General features: G+C 36.9%; 1 protein-coding gene across 2 annotated transcripts in view; it reads right to left on the bottom strand.

Moving 5' to 3' along the window:
• Positions 1 to 4,436, bottom strand: part of Polr3F (RNA polymerase III subunit F) — a 14,595-nt gene extending 10,159 nt beyond the window's left edge. The window contains exons 1-3 of one of the 2 annotated variants that reach the window (XM_067119703.1): positions 4,397 to 4,436; positions 1,807 to 1,858; positions 1,164 to 1,281 (exon numbers count right to left, since the gene is read on the bottom strand). In XM_067119703.1, the coding sequence (XP_066975804.1) occupies positions 1,164 to 1,281; positions 1,807 to 1,858; positions 4,397 to 4,421 (195 nt within the window). In that variant the 5' untranslated portion in view covers positions 4,422 to 4,436. Of the gene's footprint in view, positions 1 to 1,163; positions 1,282 to 1,806; positions 1,859 to 4,091; positions 4,243 to 4,396 lie in introns of those variants that run through there. The other variant, XM_067119704.1, reaches the window with a different exon arrangement.
• Positions 4,437 to 17,500: the final 13,064 nt, after the last annotated feature.

Below are 17,500 nucleotides of genomic sequence, written 5' to 3'. Positions count from 1 at the left end.
GTTAGGCTCATGCTGAGCTTCTCTCAAGTCAGTAATTGCTAACATGCCTCCACAATCTGAAGTGGACTGGTTTGCCAAATGTGAGAACCATCAAATTCCAGTGTATGTGTCTTTGAACCTGGACATTCAGGCAATAGCAAGAGATGCATTCCTACAAAACTCGAACAAATGCAGGACAATATACCTTTTTCCTTCATTGTCCTGCGTTTTGAAAGCTTTGCACAATCTACTAGCTTTTAGTGGAACCACTTGCGTAGTAGCCCTGAATTATCCAAACAGTCATTGGCTCCTAATTTTTTCAACAACAGGTGAAAGAGTAGATTCCATTGCCGTCCATTGTTCTATCCAAGACGGAAGAAGGAGAAGTTGTCTACACATTCTCCCTTCTGACACTGAGAGCCCAGCTGAAATCTGTTAAAACAATTTTACATTTGATTATCTTTTGAGGTCAAGCACCTTGCTATTTCAGCAATCATGGCATACAAGGTAGCACTGGCAGAACCCTTGCCTTATGGTTTGGAATTTATTATAATATAGAAATTGTTCATTCCGTTCTCCAGTCTTTTACACTGCAAAGGTCAGCTCCTGCACAGTTCCCCATTACCTGGTCCCTGAATAAGGTTCTTAGACTCATGTCATCCCCTCAGTTCAAGGACCCAATACAATTTCAACTCATAAGCTGCAAAAGGCAGTCTTCTTGACGAAAAGGCATGGGACTGGGGTGAACATTTATCTTGCACAGACCTGGCATGTAATGAAGATGGCCAAATTATGCTGTTGTCACATCAGTGCAAGACATGGTGACCCAAGATAGTTGTAGTACAGGAGATAGAGCCCTCCTGTCCTGAGTCCTTTACATTCTATCACTGTGCCAACAAGCACTATTCTGGCTGAGACCAACAATAAGAGAATTCTTTGTAATTGGTTGGTCTGTCTTATGGAGCCCTGGGGGACCATGAGTATGTCATATATATAAGATTTATTCCCCAACTTCAAAGAACTTTTAATATTACCAAGGACTATTATACAAGTGCCTGGATACTACCAGCTAGTGATAAAACAGCTTTCAAAAGAATGAAAACGGTATGGGTCTGTGAAACAAACTTTTGTACCATATACACACTACATATATTTTACATCATAATGCCTTTAAAATTACTTACCGTTGCTAAGAGTTTATTGATGACATCCACTATCTGTGATAATTTCAAGGTTGGCATGTCATTCTGAATTAGTTGATAGGTTATTCCTTGTTTGAACTCTCCACATAGCTGAATGACTCTGAAACAAGCACATTAGTAAGAAATCTTAAAGGAAATGGAGTATCCCATTATAAAGAAAAATAAAACTCAACCACAAAATAATGCAAAATTCATAAATGCACCGTGTCTAATCTACTAGTTACAAAATGCATCTTAATGCTGTTTTACTTAAACTTGCATAAAATCTAAATTCAGTAGGTAAGCCACAGAAGGAAAAAGTTCCATGGAATGGAAATTTTATGATGCACTTCAAGAAAAAAACAAGTAATAAACATAATGTTCTATTTTTTTCCTAATGAACTACTGAAACTTCACTTAATAATGACAGAAATTTTAATGATTTCTAAAAGTACCACATCAAGGCTCATATATGTGTGTTAACTGTATAAAGAATACTTCATCTATGAGACTGTAAATAACACAAGTTCTTACCTTATAACAGAACTATGGTTACAATTCCAGCAGAATACTTACTTAAGCTGAGTTGTTAATACAGTGTGCAGCATGCACAAAAGGCAATAATGTAACTGTGGCAGAGATTTACCTTTGTTCCACCTGAGCAGCAAGATCTGTATTGGTAGTCATCTTGATCAAGTCTGCAATAATTAGAAATAAATTCATGTGCAACACTATACTGTATAATTTTTTACTATAGAATGCACAGCACAAATTTGACATCATGTCATTATGGGAAGTGAACTATATAATATTATTCATCATCCTATGTACTGTACTTGTCATAATTACATTACAAAAAGTATTGTATAAATCTAAAAATCCTTACAGGTTACCACACCAATAAAAAATTACTCTCCTTCTTTGAGATTATATACATATAATCTTTTACAATAATTGCTCCCTGTCATGAAAATCCTTCCTCTAAATAAGCCTTAATTGCTTGTTCCTAGATATCAGTGTAATTGCAAACTATACATTTTTACTTCAACATATTAGCCAATTAAAACTTCAAAAGTTCTCACAGTCAAGTTCCTGAATACAGGTATTTTGAGATCCCTCTCCCATTTTCTCCTTGGAAATGTCTTCTGTACAATAATGTATGGATGTGATAATAATTAGTGTTATTGTTAAAAAATAATTACAAAACTTAGATTTCTGCCGGTGTTTGAATGACATTTTCTATAATTAAATTTCTCAAAACAGTAATGGTGAAGAGTCATTTTCTTTTACTAACTTTGTTTGTAATATCTAAAAAACCACTTAAAATTTCATACTTTCTAAACACACAAGACAGCCATCAAAAAATTAAGGTGAGCATTATGTATAAATGTTGGAGTTCCTAAGTCTCCCCTCTCCCCTCGCCAAGTAGAACATGGCACTAAATGTGGTTAGAAAGTATTAATTTACAGTGATTAGCACTGTGACACTCTTTAGTAAAAGTTAAACGACCTGGTCTTCAGTAAGGTTGTACACAGCCTGTCATGGTGTCTTAGCTCAGCTTAGAGAGTCACCCAAAATCCCCAGTGTCCCATTATGCTTCCCCCATAATTGGTGGATATAGGCTAGAGGTAGGCGAAACAAACAAGAGTGGTTTGTTCCTAACAATAATGATTAATAAGCATAAATATAAGAGAGAAAGTCAGATATTATGTTTGATGTGTTTGAGGAAAAATTAATACTGTATATGAATTTAGCTTAAATCAAACTTCTATTCTGTTTATTATCATACAGGTTAAAAGGTTAAATAGGGATGGTGATCTTGTGTATCCTTGTCTTATTCTTCTTGTAATTTCCATTTGTAGCTCTATAACCTACCCAAGGTCATTACTGTGTTGTCACTCACAACCTATATATGATTAACATTGTTTCTGTCTATTGTGTGAATTGTACATTCATTCCTAACTTCTATTATTGCCTCCCTTTTTACTGCATCAAAAACTTTAATGGTAAAACTATAGAACAGCTCTGAATGGACTATTACTGCGGAAATTGGTTTTTCCTATACTCTTAGTGTTGCTGATGAAGGAGGTGATGTTGTTTATTGTTGGTCAATTACTATTAACCTCATATCTCTATGCAACGTGGTTGGGGACCCTTTGGGAATGCGGGGTTTTGGATGGGGGAAATCACTGGGAGAAAGACCAGATTGTCATGTTGTTGTTATGGAATGGTTCTGTGCATGCGCAAGTCATTAGGGAGCCATATGTCCCAGAAAGGATTGGATAAGGAAACCTATTATAAAAGGAACTATACTAACTTAACATACCCTGACCTAACCTAGTAGGCCCTGTTACTTAGTCAGGGGCTCCACCCCCCGGAAGCCCCGGTGAAGGAAACTCCACTTTTTACCAAAAGTTCCCCCAGAACATTGTGCATGCGTGACAGCATTCCAGGATGGCCAGCATACAATAACATATCAATTCTGAGGTTAATTACTGGTTAATTACAGTCGACCGCCAAAATATAATGGTATATTCTTGATAAGCAAACAAAATACTGTAGAAAAAGTCAATTTCCAAGGCAACACCCTATGCGGAGCTATTCTATAGTTCTACCACTTTACTTAAGTCTATTGCAGTTACTAGCCTCTAACAAGATTTATATTTCTGTAGCTGTTCTATACAGTACTGTATGATAAAGATAGCCATCTTCTATTCTGCCTTCCCCTATGAATACTGCCTGACCCTCAGTTTCTTCTTCATTTATTCCTAATTGTTTATAAATTCCCTCATTTATTATAATATAAATATCATATATATTACACACATTGCAGTAGTGCTTAGTCCCTTAGATCTTAGGCTACCAGCCCAAAGTTTCGACATACCCTACCAAATCTTGCGTAAACCGGGTTGCAATATTTCTTTATCTTACCTGAAAATAACTAAAAAAATAGTGTAATAATAACGAATTTAGTCTTTGAAAGCCCTTGGCACTGTGTACAACGAATAGTTGAGTACTGGCAGCTGCACCGTAACAAGTTCTTGTTATTGCATGGCTCGTGTGTGTCGTCTGGTATGTTTACAGGGGTTTGTTTCATGTGATAATTGAATATAACAAAATTTATAAATGAATTTATTGCATAATCTTAATTAGAATGTTTTGATATAAACTACTGCAAAGAGAATCAAAATAATTTTCCACTGGTTGAACGGTATTATTTTAAGTATAAGTCTTACTTGACTGTAGTCGTATGAAACGCATCGACTCACAGCAATACCGTAGTAGTAAGAAGAGAAGTAGGGAAGGGACTTGCCTCTGAAACGGCTCCCTCACATGCTTCTTTTACCTTTGATTGTGCTTGTTTAAGTTTGTTTTCCCTATGGTGCCATATAATTTTGTTAAATGCGTTCATGTCCTGAACCCCATCTGTAGACATATCTGTGGAAAGTATGATATGGGCTATTAGGCATCTTTATCATCTAATACGGTGGTTACCATGAAACTAAATCTCTTGATATCGTTTTTTTTTTGTCCTTGGCAACCAAAAAAAAAAAAAGATCCAGATTTTAATTTTTCTCTTCGCAGTGTAAAGATTCGGTTCTTTTCTATTCAATCTTTTTTCTGTTATTTAAACCTAACGTTTTCAGTCTAGCTCAGATAGACATTGTCTTTTCGGTGTTATCATACTAAGTATCTCCTCTCATGCTTTCCGTAAATTTCTTATGGGTATTCACTGTCGATTTTTCATTAATTTCTCTCTACCATGCTTTTTTTGTCCCGACTTTTATAATTTATTTTAATGGCTTTTCTTTAATATGCTCACTTCAGTTTTTCCTAAATTTTGGTCGAACTCCTTCAGATGCTCTTTAATTTGCACAATCCAAGGTGGGACTATTCCTATTACTGTTGACAGTCTGCTTAAGATGTAGTAACTTGTTCTTCATATCCCATGTGTGGCTGGATGATACCCCCTTTTCAGATCTCAAGGTGCAGCATGCTGTGTACCTTGATAGTCTCAATATTACTCTATGAAGTTGGTTATCTATTTTTGCACCTCATTTATTTCTGGTTTGGTAACTAAATCTTGTATTGCCATCCTGTAAACCTTTGCAGTATCGTTTCCAAATTCAAGATACATCATATATCCTCTCATTATTCAAATTAATTCTTATATTATCGAATCATGGCCTGTCTTAAAATCTTCCTTGATTACTACTTTATTTTGATTTCAGTGCAGTATTGTAATATAAAAAATCTTATATTCCACCATTATTTATTCATTGTTTGCATGCGAGTTTCAATTCCCTCTGTTATTAAGGGCACGAATCATTTGTATGTTATTGTTTATTAATGGTATTATTCCTAGTTTCTTTACAGAGGGTTTTATTCCATAGATGTCTAACATAATCTTGGTTTCGCCATATTTTACTTCATACGTGCATTTCGATTTGGTTTCATATAAATTATTTGGTTACTTAACGACGAGTATATATGTTGTACATTAATACAACCAGGCCTGCGGCTTTCTTTTCTTTCCCCTTTAACATTTTCAAAGATTTGTTGTTACTTTCGTCATCTATTTTTGATATGCTTGCTGCCGTAATTCTATTTTTATTCTCCACAAGTGTGGCTAGCTCCACATGTTTCGTCTGTTCTCTTTGAAACTGTTGCGTTAATATTATTGTCGTTATTTTTGTTCTGTAAGTCTTTCATACCTTTTCTCTTTCTTTTCCACTCCATGTTGTTTTTATTTCATTTTAATACATTTTATAGATATCTTTCTGCATCTATTCACTTGCGTTCTGCTTTGTTGATTCATTGACTTTTTTGTATTGTATATAAATTCTTACCTTTTTATGAGTATTACATGACAGTTTTTGCCATGTTTTCACTGTTTCTCTAGGTATTACTTGCAAAATATTTTCTTGGTTTATCTTCTCCTTCCTCCATATTCCTGTGTTTTTAGCTTCCTTCCTTTATTTCTTCTCTGGCATTGAGTTTAGAGAGAGAGAGAGAGAGAGAGAGAGAGAGAGAGAGAGGGTTGTGGAAAATGAGTACTTGTGTACCTAAATACCTATGGAAAGGGTCTTCAACCTTTATCGGCCCAAGGGCCAAATCAGGGATACTAAGGAGCTCGAAGGCAGTAAACGCATCTTTGTGAGTGAATTCAGTTTTTTTTTTTATTGAAGCTCGGGTTTTTTCTTTGTATCTAAATAATATTGACAAGTTTAGTACGAAAACTCTGTTAAAAAATTCATAGTTAATAGGTTCAATTACAATCAAATTAACAACGATTTTGGTGCTAACAGAACGGAACACTGTGCTTAATTTTATGCTTCCAAAATCATGTACAAAGTAATCCAGTTACAAGAGTCACTATTTTAGGCTCATTGCAAGACGGTCTTTCCACGTGTTAAATTTGAATATAATTCATTCACGGATTAAGAAACTATACTGTATCTTCATAAATAGTTCAGTGAGAAATCAGATAGTGTTTGTTTTAGTAATGTGGCATTGTCATCTATAAGTTATGACGTAGCAGCCGGAAGAGAGCTATCCATTTGGTTATTAGTTAGACGGGTCCATTTTAGATGCAACATTTTCCATCCTGGAAAAAAAGTCGCTCACCAACATTAAACGTGCCTGGAAAAGTGTTTTCGTCAACATGTTTGTAGTAAGAGTCAGAGTTCAACATTGTTATGCTTTTCTTTTGAGACACGTGTACATTCAGACGTTTGCTCGGGAAGGCAAATGCAACAGTAGTTATTTTACTCGGTCTCTCAGCATGGATCCTGGTATTTGTTCGGGACTGCAATTACCTCTGTGGCCACCAGAAGTATGTTAAACACGGCGTGTCGACTTTTTGTAACAGGTGCAAGTGCCAATAAAAATAATTTTTTCCCCTCGCCAACCAACTAGTCCCCCCCCACTCCCGGACCTCTCTGCAGACATTCGTACTCTCAGTTGTACCCGTGCATAAGGGGGACGGAAGCAGCTGTGATGCCGATCGTTTAAGATGAAGGCGGACACTTTCCCCCAGACGTTTTCCACGCTCCAGTTATTGAATTGACGTAGATGGGACTCGTTGCTATTGCTCAGTCAACTCTTTGCCGTCCTCAAGATCGTTTTAAGGCGTTTATAATCGTTCGGAGGTTCTGTAGATTTAGAGATGTAAATTCTCTTTCAATACCTATTATTATTCTCCGTGTAATTACTGTCATTACCATTATTATGAATTCTATTTTTTCTACTTCTTCAGCAACTGTGTGGATACTGCCGATAATTATTTTTATCACATTTTACCTTATGTATCTAGATTGTGTGTATTGTATTTGTATATTCCATGTATATGGCCCTGAGCCGCAATAAAGATTATTATTATTATTATTATTATTATTATTATTATTATTATTATTATTATTATTTATACCGGTTCAGTATACAATTACTAAAAAGCAGGTGTAGCTGATGAAATTAAAATGTGTAGTAGTATAACTTTGTGTCAGTACTTTTATTTTGGGGATGCTGAATATAACTTGTCTTTTATTTTTATAATTGTGCTTCTGCGTTTTCAAGTAACTTAAGAATAAAAAGTAGAATCAAGACGAAAAATTTAATAAAACTTCAGGTCTTTTCACATCCACTTCCACTTCGATATCACGAGAGAGAGAGAGAGAGAGAGAGAGAGAGAGAGAGAGAAGAGGGGAAGTTTTTTTTATTATAGGCTGTGGGTATTTGCTGGCTTTTCTGACAATCTGACACTAAGTAAAAAATTCAAATTTTGTTACTTTTTTTTTGCTATGACTCACGTATGCAGAAGTGCTTAACTTCTGATGGGAATGATAATTGCCATGAAAATACTCCTGAAAACAGTTTTTCTTGTATACAGGAAACAGGTTCTATATTAGATGCACACCTGCCGCCTGATAACTGAAACTTAACAGCTGTGATAAACGATACTGGAATTAACAAAAGCAGTAAGCTGTATTTACCAGGTGCAGTAAAAGAGAAAGCATATTTTTCCACGTACCTTCTCCCTGAAATTGGCCTTCTGGTCGTTATGATAGTATGAAGAAATTAAGCACAAAAAGAAGCCATCTACCGTACATTAAGCTGCAAATGAGCAATGGCGAGTACTTTACATACTTTTCCACTGACAATTATGGACAAAAGATTTGCCTCTCAGAACAGCAAGACGACCAGACACGGCAGCTTTCGACAGTGTGGCAAATCATTAGAACTGGAAAAGGAAATTACCCATTCGGGAAGTTCTGTCTGGGAGATGAATGTCCAGGAGGCCGCTGTCTTCGAGACAGGGGAACACTGGTGCAACATTCATCATACAAAAAATTCGAAACGTGGCACTGGTGACGTCATCTGTAAATACAGGAATCCGTATTAAATGTGTATCAGTATTACCTTTGAGGAAGCTACAGACTACAGTTTGCCTTGTAGGGCGCACTGCAGGCCTCTTACTTATCACCCGTTCTCCTTGGACTTCTGTCATATAGCTGTCTAACGTCTTTAACTTGCAGTTAAACTACTTGAAAATAATTCTCCATCTACATGAGATAATGTTTATCAAGTGGTGCAAAGATCGTCTGTAGTCGAAGGTAACACAGAATTTTTGTCAAATAATCAGAATCATAAAGCACAACGCAATCACAGTATATTACGTCTAATCACGGAATAGATTCACTGTGTGAGACTGGCTGGTGACTAAATCAGAAAAAAATTACAGTATCAAGGACGTTTTGTTTTAAATAAAGTATCAACGATTGTTCTTCTCAGCAGCAAAAACATCGACCCAGCCACGTGGAAACGTATTCTTTATACGCATTGTTTTGGTAGATTCTAAACTCTCTTCTCATCACGTGAGAGAGTATATCTTATAAGGTTATTCAAGTGTTCCCAGTTATCTGCCGAAAAGAAAAAAACCCAGGGCACGAGCGAAGGTGGAAAAAACATCCTTATCGGCGATAAGCTAACAATAACAAGCCCTTTGGACCGAACGCTTATTGCTTTCTTTTGATAGAATTGGATCTTGTGTGCTAAAACCGGAGATTACGACGCATAGAATAGTGAAGGACACTTTTTCTAGAACGTTATTGAAGCAAAGCACTGAAGTATTGAAACTAGTTGGACGAAGGCCATTTATTGACCCACATCTTTCTGTCTGTTTGTCTGTTATTTGTCCACAGGATATTTCAAAAGGTTATGAAAGGATTTCACTGAAATTTAGTGGAGGATTTTGAGACTTATCTCGATCTGAATTCGGGTTCAGAATATATACATTGTCATTAACGTTACGAAACAGTAATTTTTCGCTTTATTTTCTTATTTTTAAAATATAATATCAGTTTTTTATCATTTCGAAAGGGGCCGTTAAAGTTTGTTAGGCTTTCCAAGTGAAGGCATTATTTAAAGAAAATAAGACCAATTTATGCGCAAACCGTGTTTAAAATGTGTCAGCTATGTGGTAAATGGATAAATATAGATATATTGTAGTTCTGTAGGCCCCTTCCAGTACCATAAGGATAAAATGGGTTGGGAAAAAAAGTGTTTGGTGTGGGAGTGTTCACAGGTTTTTCGACTATATGGTACAAATCACGAAAATTACCAGATTCAGCTGTAAATTAGACATGTACCCAAAACACTCCCTCCCCCTACCCGACTTGTTCTAATGTGTCTCCTGTCTACGAGATACCTTAAGTCGTTATCAGTGGATTAAAATTATTTTTTAAGGTGTGGGCTGTGAGCCAATGAAGTGTTGATTAGATTTTGATATGGCTGTAAGTCCGGAGGTCTACAGTTTTTTTTTTATTTCACTTGTTCTCGCCTCACACAATTTAAACCATCTGGGGCTTCAGATAATGTATTAATATCTCAACCTGCGAGATTTCATGCTGATTCGAACAAAATTTAATGTAAGAATTTTCTTGGTTAACATGTGTGCTCAGGGATTCTCAGTGTATTGTTCATTTGTAAGGAAGTTAAGCATCATTGTGGACTTCCATCTGCTTGTGCATCTGCCTTAAACTTATTTCAATAGGACTTCTGCAGATTTAGTTGGTGCAACGCGTCTTACAAATACCTTCATGTATACTGAGGTGCCAAAGAATGTTTTAAATCGGATATAGCTTCTTTAGAAGTTAGATCGTTTTTCTTGGAAGATTTTTGGCTCGCAGCCAAGCACACTGTTGCAGTCTAAGCATCACGCACTGTCTCTCACGGAAGGTAATGCAGTCTTCACTTACTGATGGCACTGAATGATTTATAAGTCATTCTCAGTCATTCATATCTTGATACAATGCTGGCCCAAAATGACCGCAGAGGAAGCTAATGTGAGGAGCAGGTGTTTTTCTAGTGTGATTCATAGATAAATTCTTGACATCAATTGTTTACTTTCTCTTTTATTCAACAATAAATAACCTTCAGTCATCACAGGCAATGATGATTGTAGTGAAAATAAAAGGTTATTGAATAGTTTTAAAAATGCAGTGGAAAAGCTCTGCTCTTTGTTTTAGGACTTATTTTTTGTCATATCATAAGCCTGAGTTAATGGAGTGAAAATAACTTTGTTGGTAGAGGGCAAGTTGGGAATAAAGCACGGGCATTGCAAAAGCGAGCCTATTGATTCACTATATGCATATATGGTTCCTGTGGTTCAGTGGTTAATGATCTCAATGTGAGGAAAAAGGTCTTGGGTTTGTTCCCCGAAAAATCTGTTGCATTCCTGTTGGCGATTAATTAAATCTGGCGTGTCACAAATGGGGCAGGAAGGGGCACGGGGCTAGCAACCTTATCTCACAAGAGCTTGTATGAGAACCAGGTTAACACCCTCCCCAGCCACTCCAACAAACACACGCATTTATATGTAGGTATATGTATGTATATATGTATATATATATATATATATATATATATATATATATATATATATATATATATATATATATATATATATATATATATATATATATATATATATATATATATATATATATATAATATATAATATATATGCAGTGTTATAGTGTCCACATCCATATACACAGAATGCAGTAGAACCTACACTAATTTGATATTTACAGTGCGTAAGTGCTTCGTACATAATGAGGCTGGGAACACTCATTCATTTAGCATAACTGTGACCGGTATATATACAGGGTAGTAAATTCTCCCGAGGGCGAGAAGGACCGGTTACCGCCAGGTACCAGCCTCCATCAAGTACCGCTCGGGATCGAGATTCCTATGTTAAATAACGTGTCTCAGAGAACGACAAGATTTCAGATCAACGAGGAATGGAAATGTATGAGCGAGTGGAACTTGAATAATTCATCTTTTACCTGTAAAGGAAGAGCAGGTTTATTTGTCAGATTAGAATTGTGTTCAGGTTGATGATTGATGATTGCTCTCCCATATGCCTTGTTTTGGTAGAGGGTTTGTAATCTCTTAAGAGATATGTTATTCGCTCTCTCTCTCTCTCTCTCTCTCTCTCTCTCTCTCTCTCTCTCTCTCTCTCTCTCTCTAACACGGTCATATGAAAGGCTTTTCATGAGCATTCTTCTCTCTCTCTCTCTCTCTCTCTCTCTCTCTCTCTCTCTCTCTCTCTCTCTCCCTAACACGGTTAATGGAAAGGTTTCAGTGAGTATTTGTTTCTTCTCTCTCTCTCTCTCTTAAAATTAGAGTATTGTTCTTCAATTTTAATTTCGTTCTAGATATTGGGGTAGGTGCTCTCTGCCCTCACCAGAATTATCATCATAACCCTTCTGAGGTCGCTTGTGCTCTTACCATTTGCGTTTTCAGTCTCTAACCTGCTAAATTGGCTTCCTCGGTGGATAATAACTATTTCAGATCAACCAGAACACATCTTAAGAAAGATCCTGGAACTTGACACTGTACGTAAGTCAAATTCGATCTTGTCGTGTGATATCCAGATTGAAAGTCAAGCTGACTCTATGATCCAGTCACTAAATTATAAATATTAACCGAATCCGTATAGAGGAAGACATCATTCCTTGTTGGAATGAGGCGGAATCCTTTTACATGTCTTCTCCAGGCGCGTTCTCTCTCTCTCTCTCTCTCTCTCTCTCTCTCTCTCTCTCTCTCTCTCTCTCTCTTTGTGCCTGTCTGCCTGTCTCACTCTCAACCTGATCGTGCTGTCTTTCAGCCGTGAGGCACACGACGATTGCAAAGGGAAATCATGAGCTGTCGCAAAAGTATGAGACATCGTATGAAATTATATATGAAATTTAATATTTACATATCTCTTTGTAAAAAAAAATTTTTTTTTTTAGGAAAAACTGACTCTTCATGGATTTACAGTTTACGAAAGTCGTAATTTCACTCTTAACAAAACATGAGTCTTGGTTAAACATTTAAAACAGCGTGTGCTAAACCTGATCATGTGATTTACTAAATAAACATGATGGAATCTTGCATGAGTCACTCTAAGAAAGTTGTTGCAACGATTCAAGAAATCTGTTGTTACAAGATTTAGCCCTGTTAGACCTTCAGAAATTACGCTCTGATTTACAAGGGACTAAATTGTATACTTTTTGACCTTCGTTAATCGAAGTGGCTTTTAGTGATGATTAATTGCCAACAGCACTTTCGACAAGTCTTCTATCCCGTTAGTATCTAATCTCTGCCAGTTAACCTTCAAATACAGTTTTAGAGGAAATATCACGAGGAATATTAGCTTTTATACAGTAAGTTCGACGACCACAACTGCAATATTCCATATGAATTCGTTAACCTGATCTAACCAGATATATATAAATACTAATAGTTCATACATAATAAGAAGTGTTTAAACGTGACTCAAAATAACATATTGAGAATGATCTAACACTTTTGACTGGTCACATTTTTCAGTTCAATAATTCTGCTCACTTGTAATAAACTTCAAGTAACCAATCAGCCCAATCTGCTGTGGTGCCTGAGCAACATGCAGTACTAGATATCCATTAATTCGAAGCACTCAAGTTTTAAGAGAGAGAGAGAGAGAGATTATATTGGTTTCTCTTGCTTAAACCATTTAAACTATAATTTTAGTGTAGCCTGTGGCTTTGGCAGCTGTTTACAAGACATTTATTTTCGTTCTTTCTGTGTTTAGAAGGAGAGCAGTCTCCCACCATTCTTGCTTATTGTCGTGATGAACATCGAAGTTGACCTTGAAAATAATATTGCATTACACACATCACGTAAAATTCGTTTTGCACACTGGACAATACAGCATCTGCAGATAAAAAGAAAATATGAATGAATTTTTTAGCATAAGGCAAGGCAAAGAAAAATTAGTTCTTCGTATAATCCTCAACTCTAGTAAAAATAAAAGTAAAAATGAGCCGCCATGGTGACCTGTCGTATATCGTTGCCAGACGCATGATCATGGCTAACTTTAACCTTAATAAAATAAAAGCTACTGAGGCTAGAGGGCTGCAATTTGGTACGTTTGATGATTGGAAGGTGGATGATGAACATACCAATTTGCAGCCCTCTAGTCTCAGTAGTTGTTAGATATGAGGGCGGACAGAAAAAGTGCCGACGGACAGACAAAGCCGGTTCAATAGTTTTCTTTTACATTAAACTAAAAGAGGCTACTGAATAGCGTGAATTGCCTCCACACTAAGATATACTGCCAATGGTTTTCCCTTAGAACATCCTGATGGTTGTCAGAAGAGCTTTTGAAAACTAGGAATTCCGCGTTTAACCTTGAAAGTCGGTTTCCTTGCGAGATATTTCCACTAGTTTCCCGTCGAGAAGAATAATTTCCATTTATGCTTCAGTAGTTTCATTGAATCATGGTGCTAGTTTTACGTTCAGTTGATTGTATTCATTTATGCTCTTATTTGACGGAGTTAGCTTTCATACGAAAGAATTTTTTCCCAAAGGATTTTCGTTCCCAAAAAGTCATGAACTGGCAACATAGTCTTCCGGAAACAACCAAATTCCCCAGACGTACTGGAGTCTGTGGTCATCTCTCGTAGCCTTTCCTGGGCTTAAAATATCTACGAAATACATGATCGGTGGCAGGTGGTCGTTTCATTACACCCACTTGGATCTTGATTAACCCCTTGCGAGGTGTGACTTCCCGTAATATTTCGAAAACATCGTCCAATAATAAATCTGGAAGTTTCCAAATTGGAATTATATTTGCTTGCTGATTCTTTTTTTCATGTTATGTTTCATCTGTTATATTCCTCTTTCTGTCTCTTCGCTTTGTTTTTCCTCTTTTTTTACGAATAAGGATTCTAATCCTAACCGTTATTACCTTGTTGTATAAAACATGTGCATTTTTTTGCCTAATAATGATGATGGTAAGTCGTTTAACCAAGAATATCCACCGTTAGGTAAAAATGTTCCTGTTATTAGTGGCATCTCTGATCACACCGTATTCTCCAGATTCGATGTCATTAATAACCAAGTGCGTTTGGTCGTTCAGTGACGATCCGTCTTAATTATCTTAATTATTAAAAAAAAAAATTGCATATTTTCTCCTATTCACTGACCTTTCCATCAGACAAACATTTCACAAGGAACGACTGCCCAAATCAGCTCCTAACTGAGAGAGAGAGAGAGAGAGAGAGAGAGAGAGAGAGAGAGAGAGACAGCAATGCATATTGCGGTGCATTCATAGACCAATGTACTTGCAACCGGAAATGCAATCAAAGTTACTTGAAGGAAAATATAATTGATTTACTTTGAAGTCCTCGAAAATGCTTTTAATGGAAAGTAGTGTTCGTAAGTTGTACCGATTTCAAGACATTTGTAACTAACACTTGAGGCAGAAAAAAATTCGTGAAATCTCTCTTGTTCTGTTTCATCTTTCGTTTATTATTTCTATTCGTTGATTGTTTCACGTGAAGTGAATGTTTGTGATGCATTGAGTAACCGTGGAAATCACACGGAATGGAATGATATGTAGAGTTTAGGCCAAAGGCCAAGCACTGGGACCTATGAGGTCATTCAGCGCTGGAAAGGAAATTGGGAGTAGGTAAGTTTGAAAGGTGTAACAGGAGGGAAATCTCGCAGCTGCACTATGAAATAATTGTTAAGAGATGGTGGACAGCAAGATGGAAGAAAGATAAAATGAATGGAGGCACAGTAGAAGGAATGAAAGGGGTTGCAGCTAGGGGCCGAAGGGACGCTGCAAAGAACCCCAATGTGCTGGTGCCTGAGTGCACCGACGGCACTCACCCCTACATGGGAGGAGAGTACACGGACCTCAGTGGTTCCATCATTCTAATGGCCCATTATCGAAATATATGGAGCAGTGGTAGGGCAACAAACCCTTTTAAAACCCACCGAACCCTCCTTCTGATTATAGTGATTTTCTTAAATGAGGGCGTCCTCAAAAATCGAAATTGTAATGTTTTCGAAAAATTGTCTTTTGTGCTCGTTATCTTGTTCCCAAATTAATTTTGCATGTATTCTTCTCCCGTTAAATTATTTCCCTATAGAAATAGATCTAGTGGATGTTGCTTTACAATCAAACCCCCTATAAATTATTATTTAGGGCTACGTCAAGGTTTCTAGTTTGCCCTACCAATCAAAATGTAACCTTGCATTGAGGACGCATACGACCTAACTTACCGAGAGCTTCTTCCCGGTCCCTACAGCCCATACTTTGTCGAAATGAAATGGAATTTAGTTTGCATTTGTTAGAAATGGCCTGCTTTGGTTAGAAATGTTTTTTGAACATCGGAAGGGCCTTTGGTGTGGCCTAGTTTAATGTAGACACAGTCTAAAGGCGCAGCCCTTTCCTATATAATTTATTTTCTTGTTTAAAGTTTAAAATATTGATTTTAAACTTAAAGTTTAAAATGCTGATTTTAAACTTAAAGTCTAAAACATTTATTTTTTTTTTTATAAATGTTCGTGTTCTTTTTATATGAGTTCTCTATGGGCTTCACCTTAGGTCGTTTTTCAAAGGAAGGGCATTTCACATTTTTCAGTTCCGGAAATCCGTTCAGCCTTCTCTTGCGTATAGAGTCTTCAGTCCTAATGAAAATGGTCAGGAAGTGTGAAACATTCCTATAGAATAAAGCAGTGTGTTTTCTCGTTGATACTGGACATTCAGCGATTTGCTATATATAGTGCGGTTGGGATCCGTTCGTGGCAGGAGGATGTATCGGTCGGTGGTTTGAATACTCATAGAGGACCGCTAGCTTAATATATACAACGGTAATAAAAATAACGGGTGTCCTATTAAGCGGTCTTGAATTGTTGTGCCGTTCTCCAGATGTTTCCTACGTTGGTTGATGCGATGGGTGTTTCTTAAAAGGGTTATAAAAGGAAAGGCGAGTCGGTGGCTGAGTCTGGTCAGTCATTCTGATATAAATATATGACCCGGATTTCTCTTGAGGGCAAGTGAACTCGTATGTGACCTGGTCATCCTGAGAGAGGGGCAAATTGTTAGAGCTGGGGTCTTGTTTACTCATGTCCTATGACTAAGTGTAATTTAATCTTGTCCGATGATATTTTCTTTTACTTTTTCTGCTGAGTAATCTTATTTTTTGTATCCATCAGAGTTAAGGTCGTCAGTGAACTTTTTATCGATGATTCTTCTAATGAATTTTTCTTGCTTCAGTATTACCAAGGTCCAGACCAGTGGTTCCTTTTTATTACCACGCCCCCCTCGCATCTATGAGTAAAATTCCCTCCCAGATTTAAAGGAAAATAAAAAAAGAGAAAGAGAAGGGTTTTCGAGGAATAGGGAGGGAGGCAAATAATTACAAAACATGGTAAACCCAACGTGTCTAACTAGAAAGTAGACTATAGGAAACTAATGTTATAAGCGATACGTTTGCATTTTTTTATAAACTTCTGAATATTAGTTCCTCTCTCTTGTTAAAAGAATAACGAATTTAATTAGAGAATTTTAAAATTTCCCCTAGGGCTCGCGCCTCCCCTGGAAATTGCTGACAACCCCTTAGGGGGCTGCGCTCCCCAGGTTAAGAAACACCGGTCTAGACCTTGATGAGAAGCGCTGCCCTTTCTCCCAACCCTTTATCGGTATTATCTTTGGGTGCAACAACTCGCAATGGCTAATCGTCTGACTAGCAGTGCTGTCTAATGTATATCTAATCATTAGCTTGTCCTTCTCTTCGCTCTTGTTTTTTCTTTTTAACGTCTTTCTAGGTTGTACCATATTAATAATTGTACATTTTGAATGCAAATAACAATAACAGGTAGATGAAAGCCAAGAGCATGCCAATGATGGGGGGAGGAGTGTGGGGCGTCAGCGGATCAGATGGATGGATGTGGTGAGGAGGGACATGGGTGAGGTGGGACTGGGGGAAGAAGAAGATGCTACGAATAGAAATAGATGG

This window comes from Macrobrachium rosenbergii, chromosome 17 (genome assembly GCF_040412425.1).
Source record: "Macrobrachium rosenbergii isolate ZJJX-2024 chromosome 17, ASM4041242v1, whole genome shotgun sequence".
In the NCBI taxonomy this organism is placed as follows: Eukaryota; Metazoa; Arthropoda; class Malacostraca; order Decapoda; family Palaemonidae; genus Macrobrachium; species Macrobrachium rosenbergii.
This window is presented reverse-complemented; position numbering and strand designations above follow the sequence as displayed.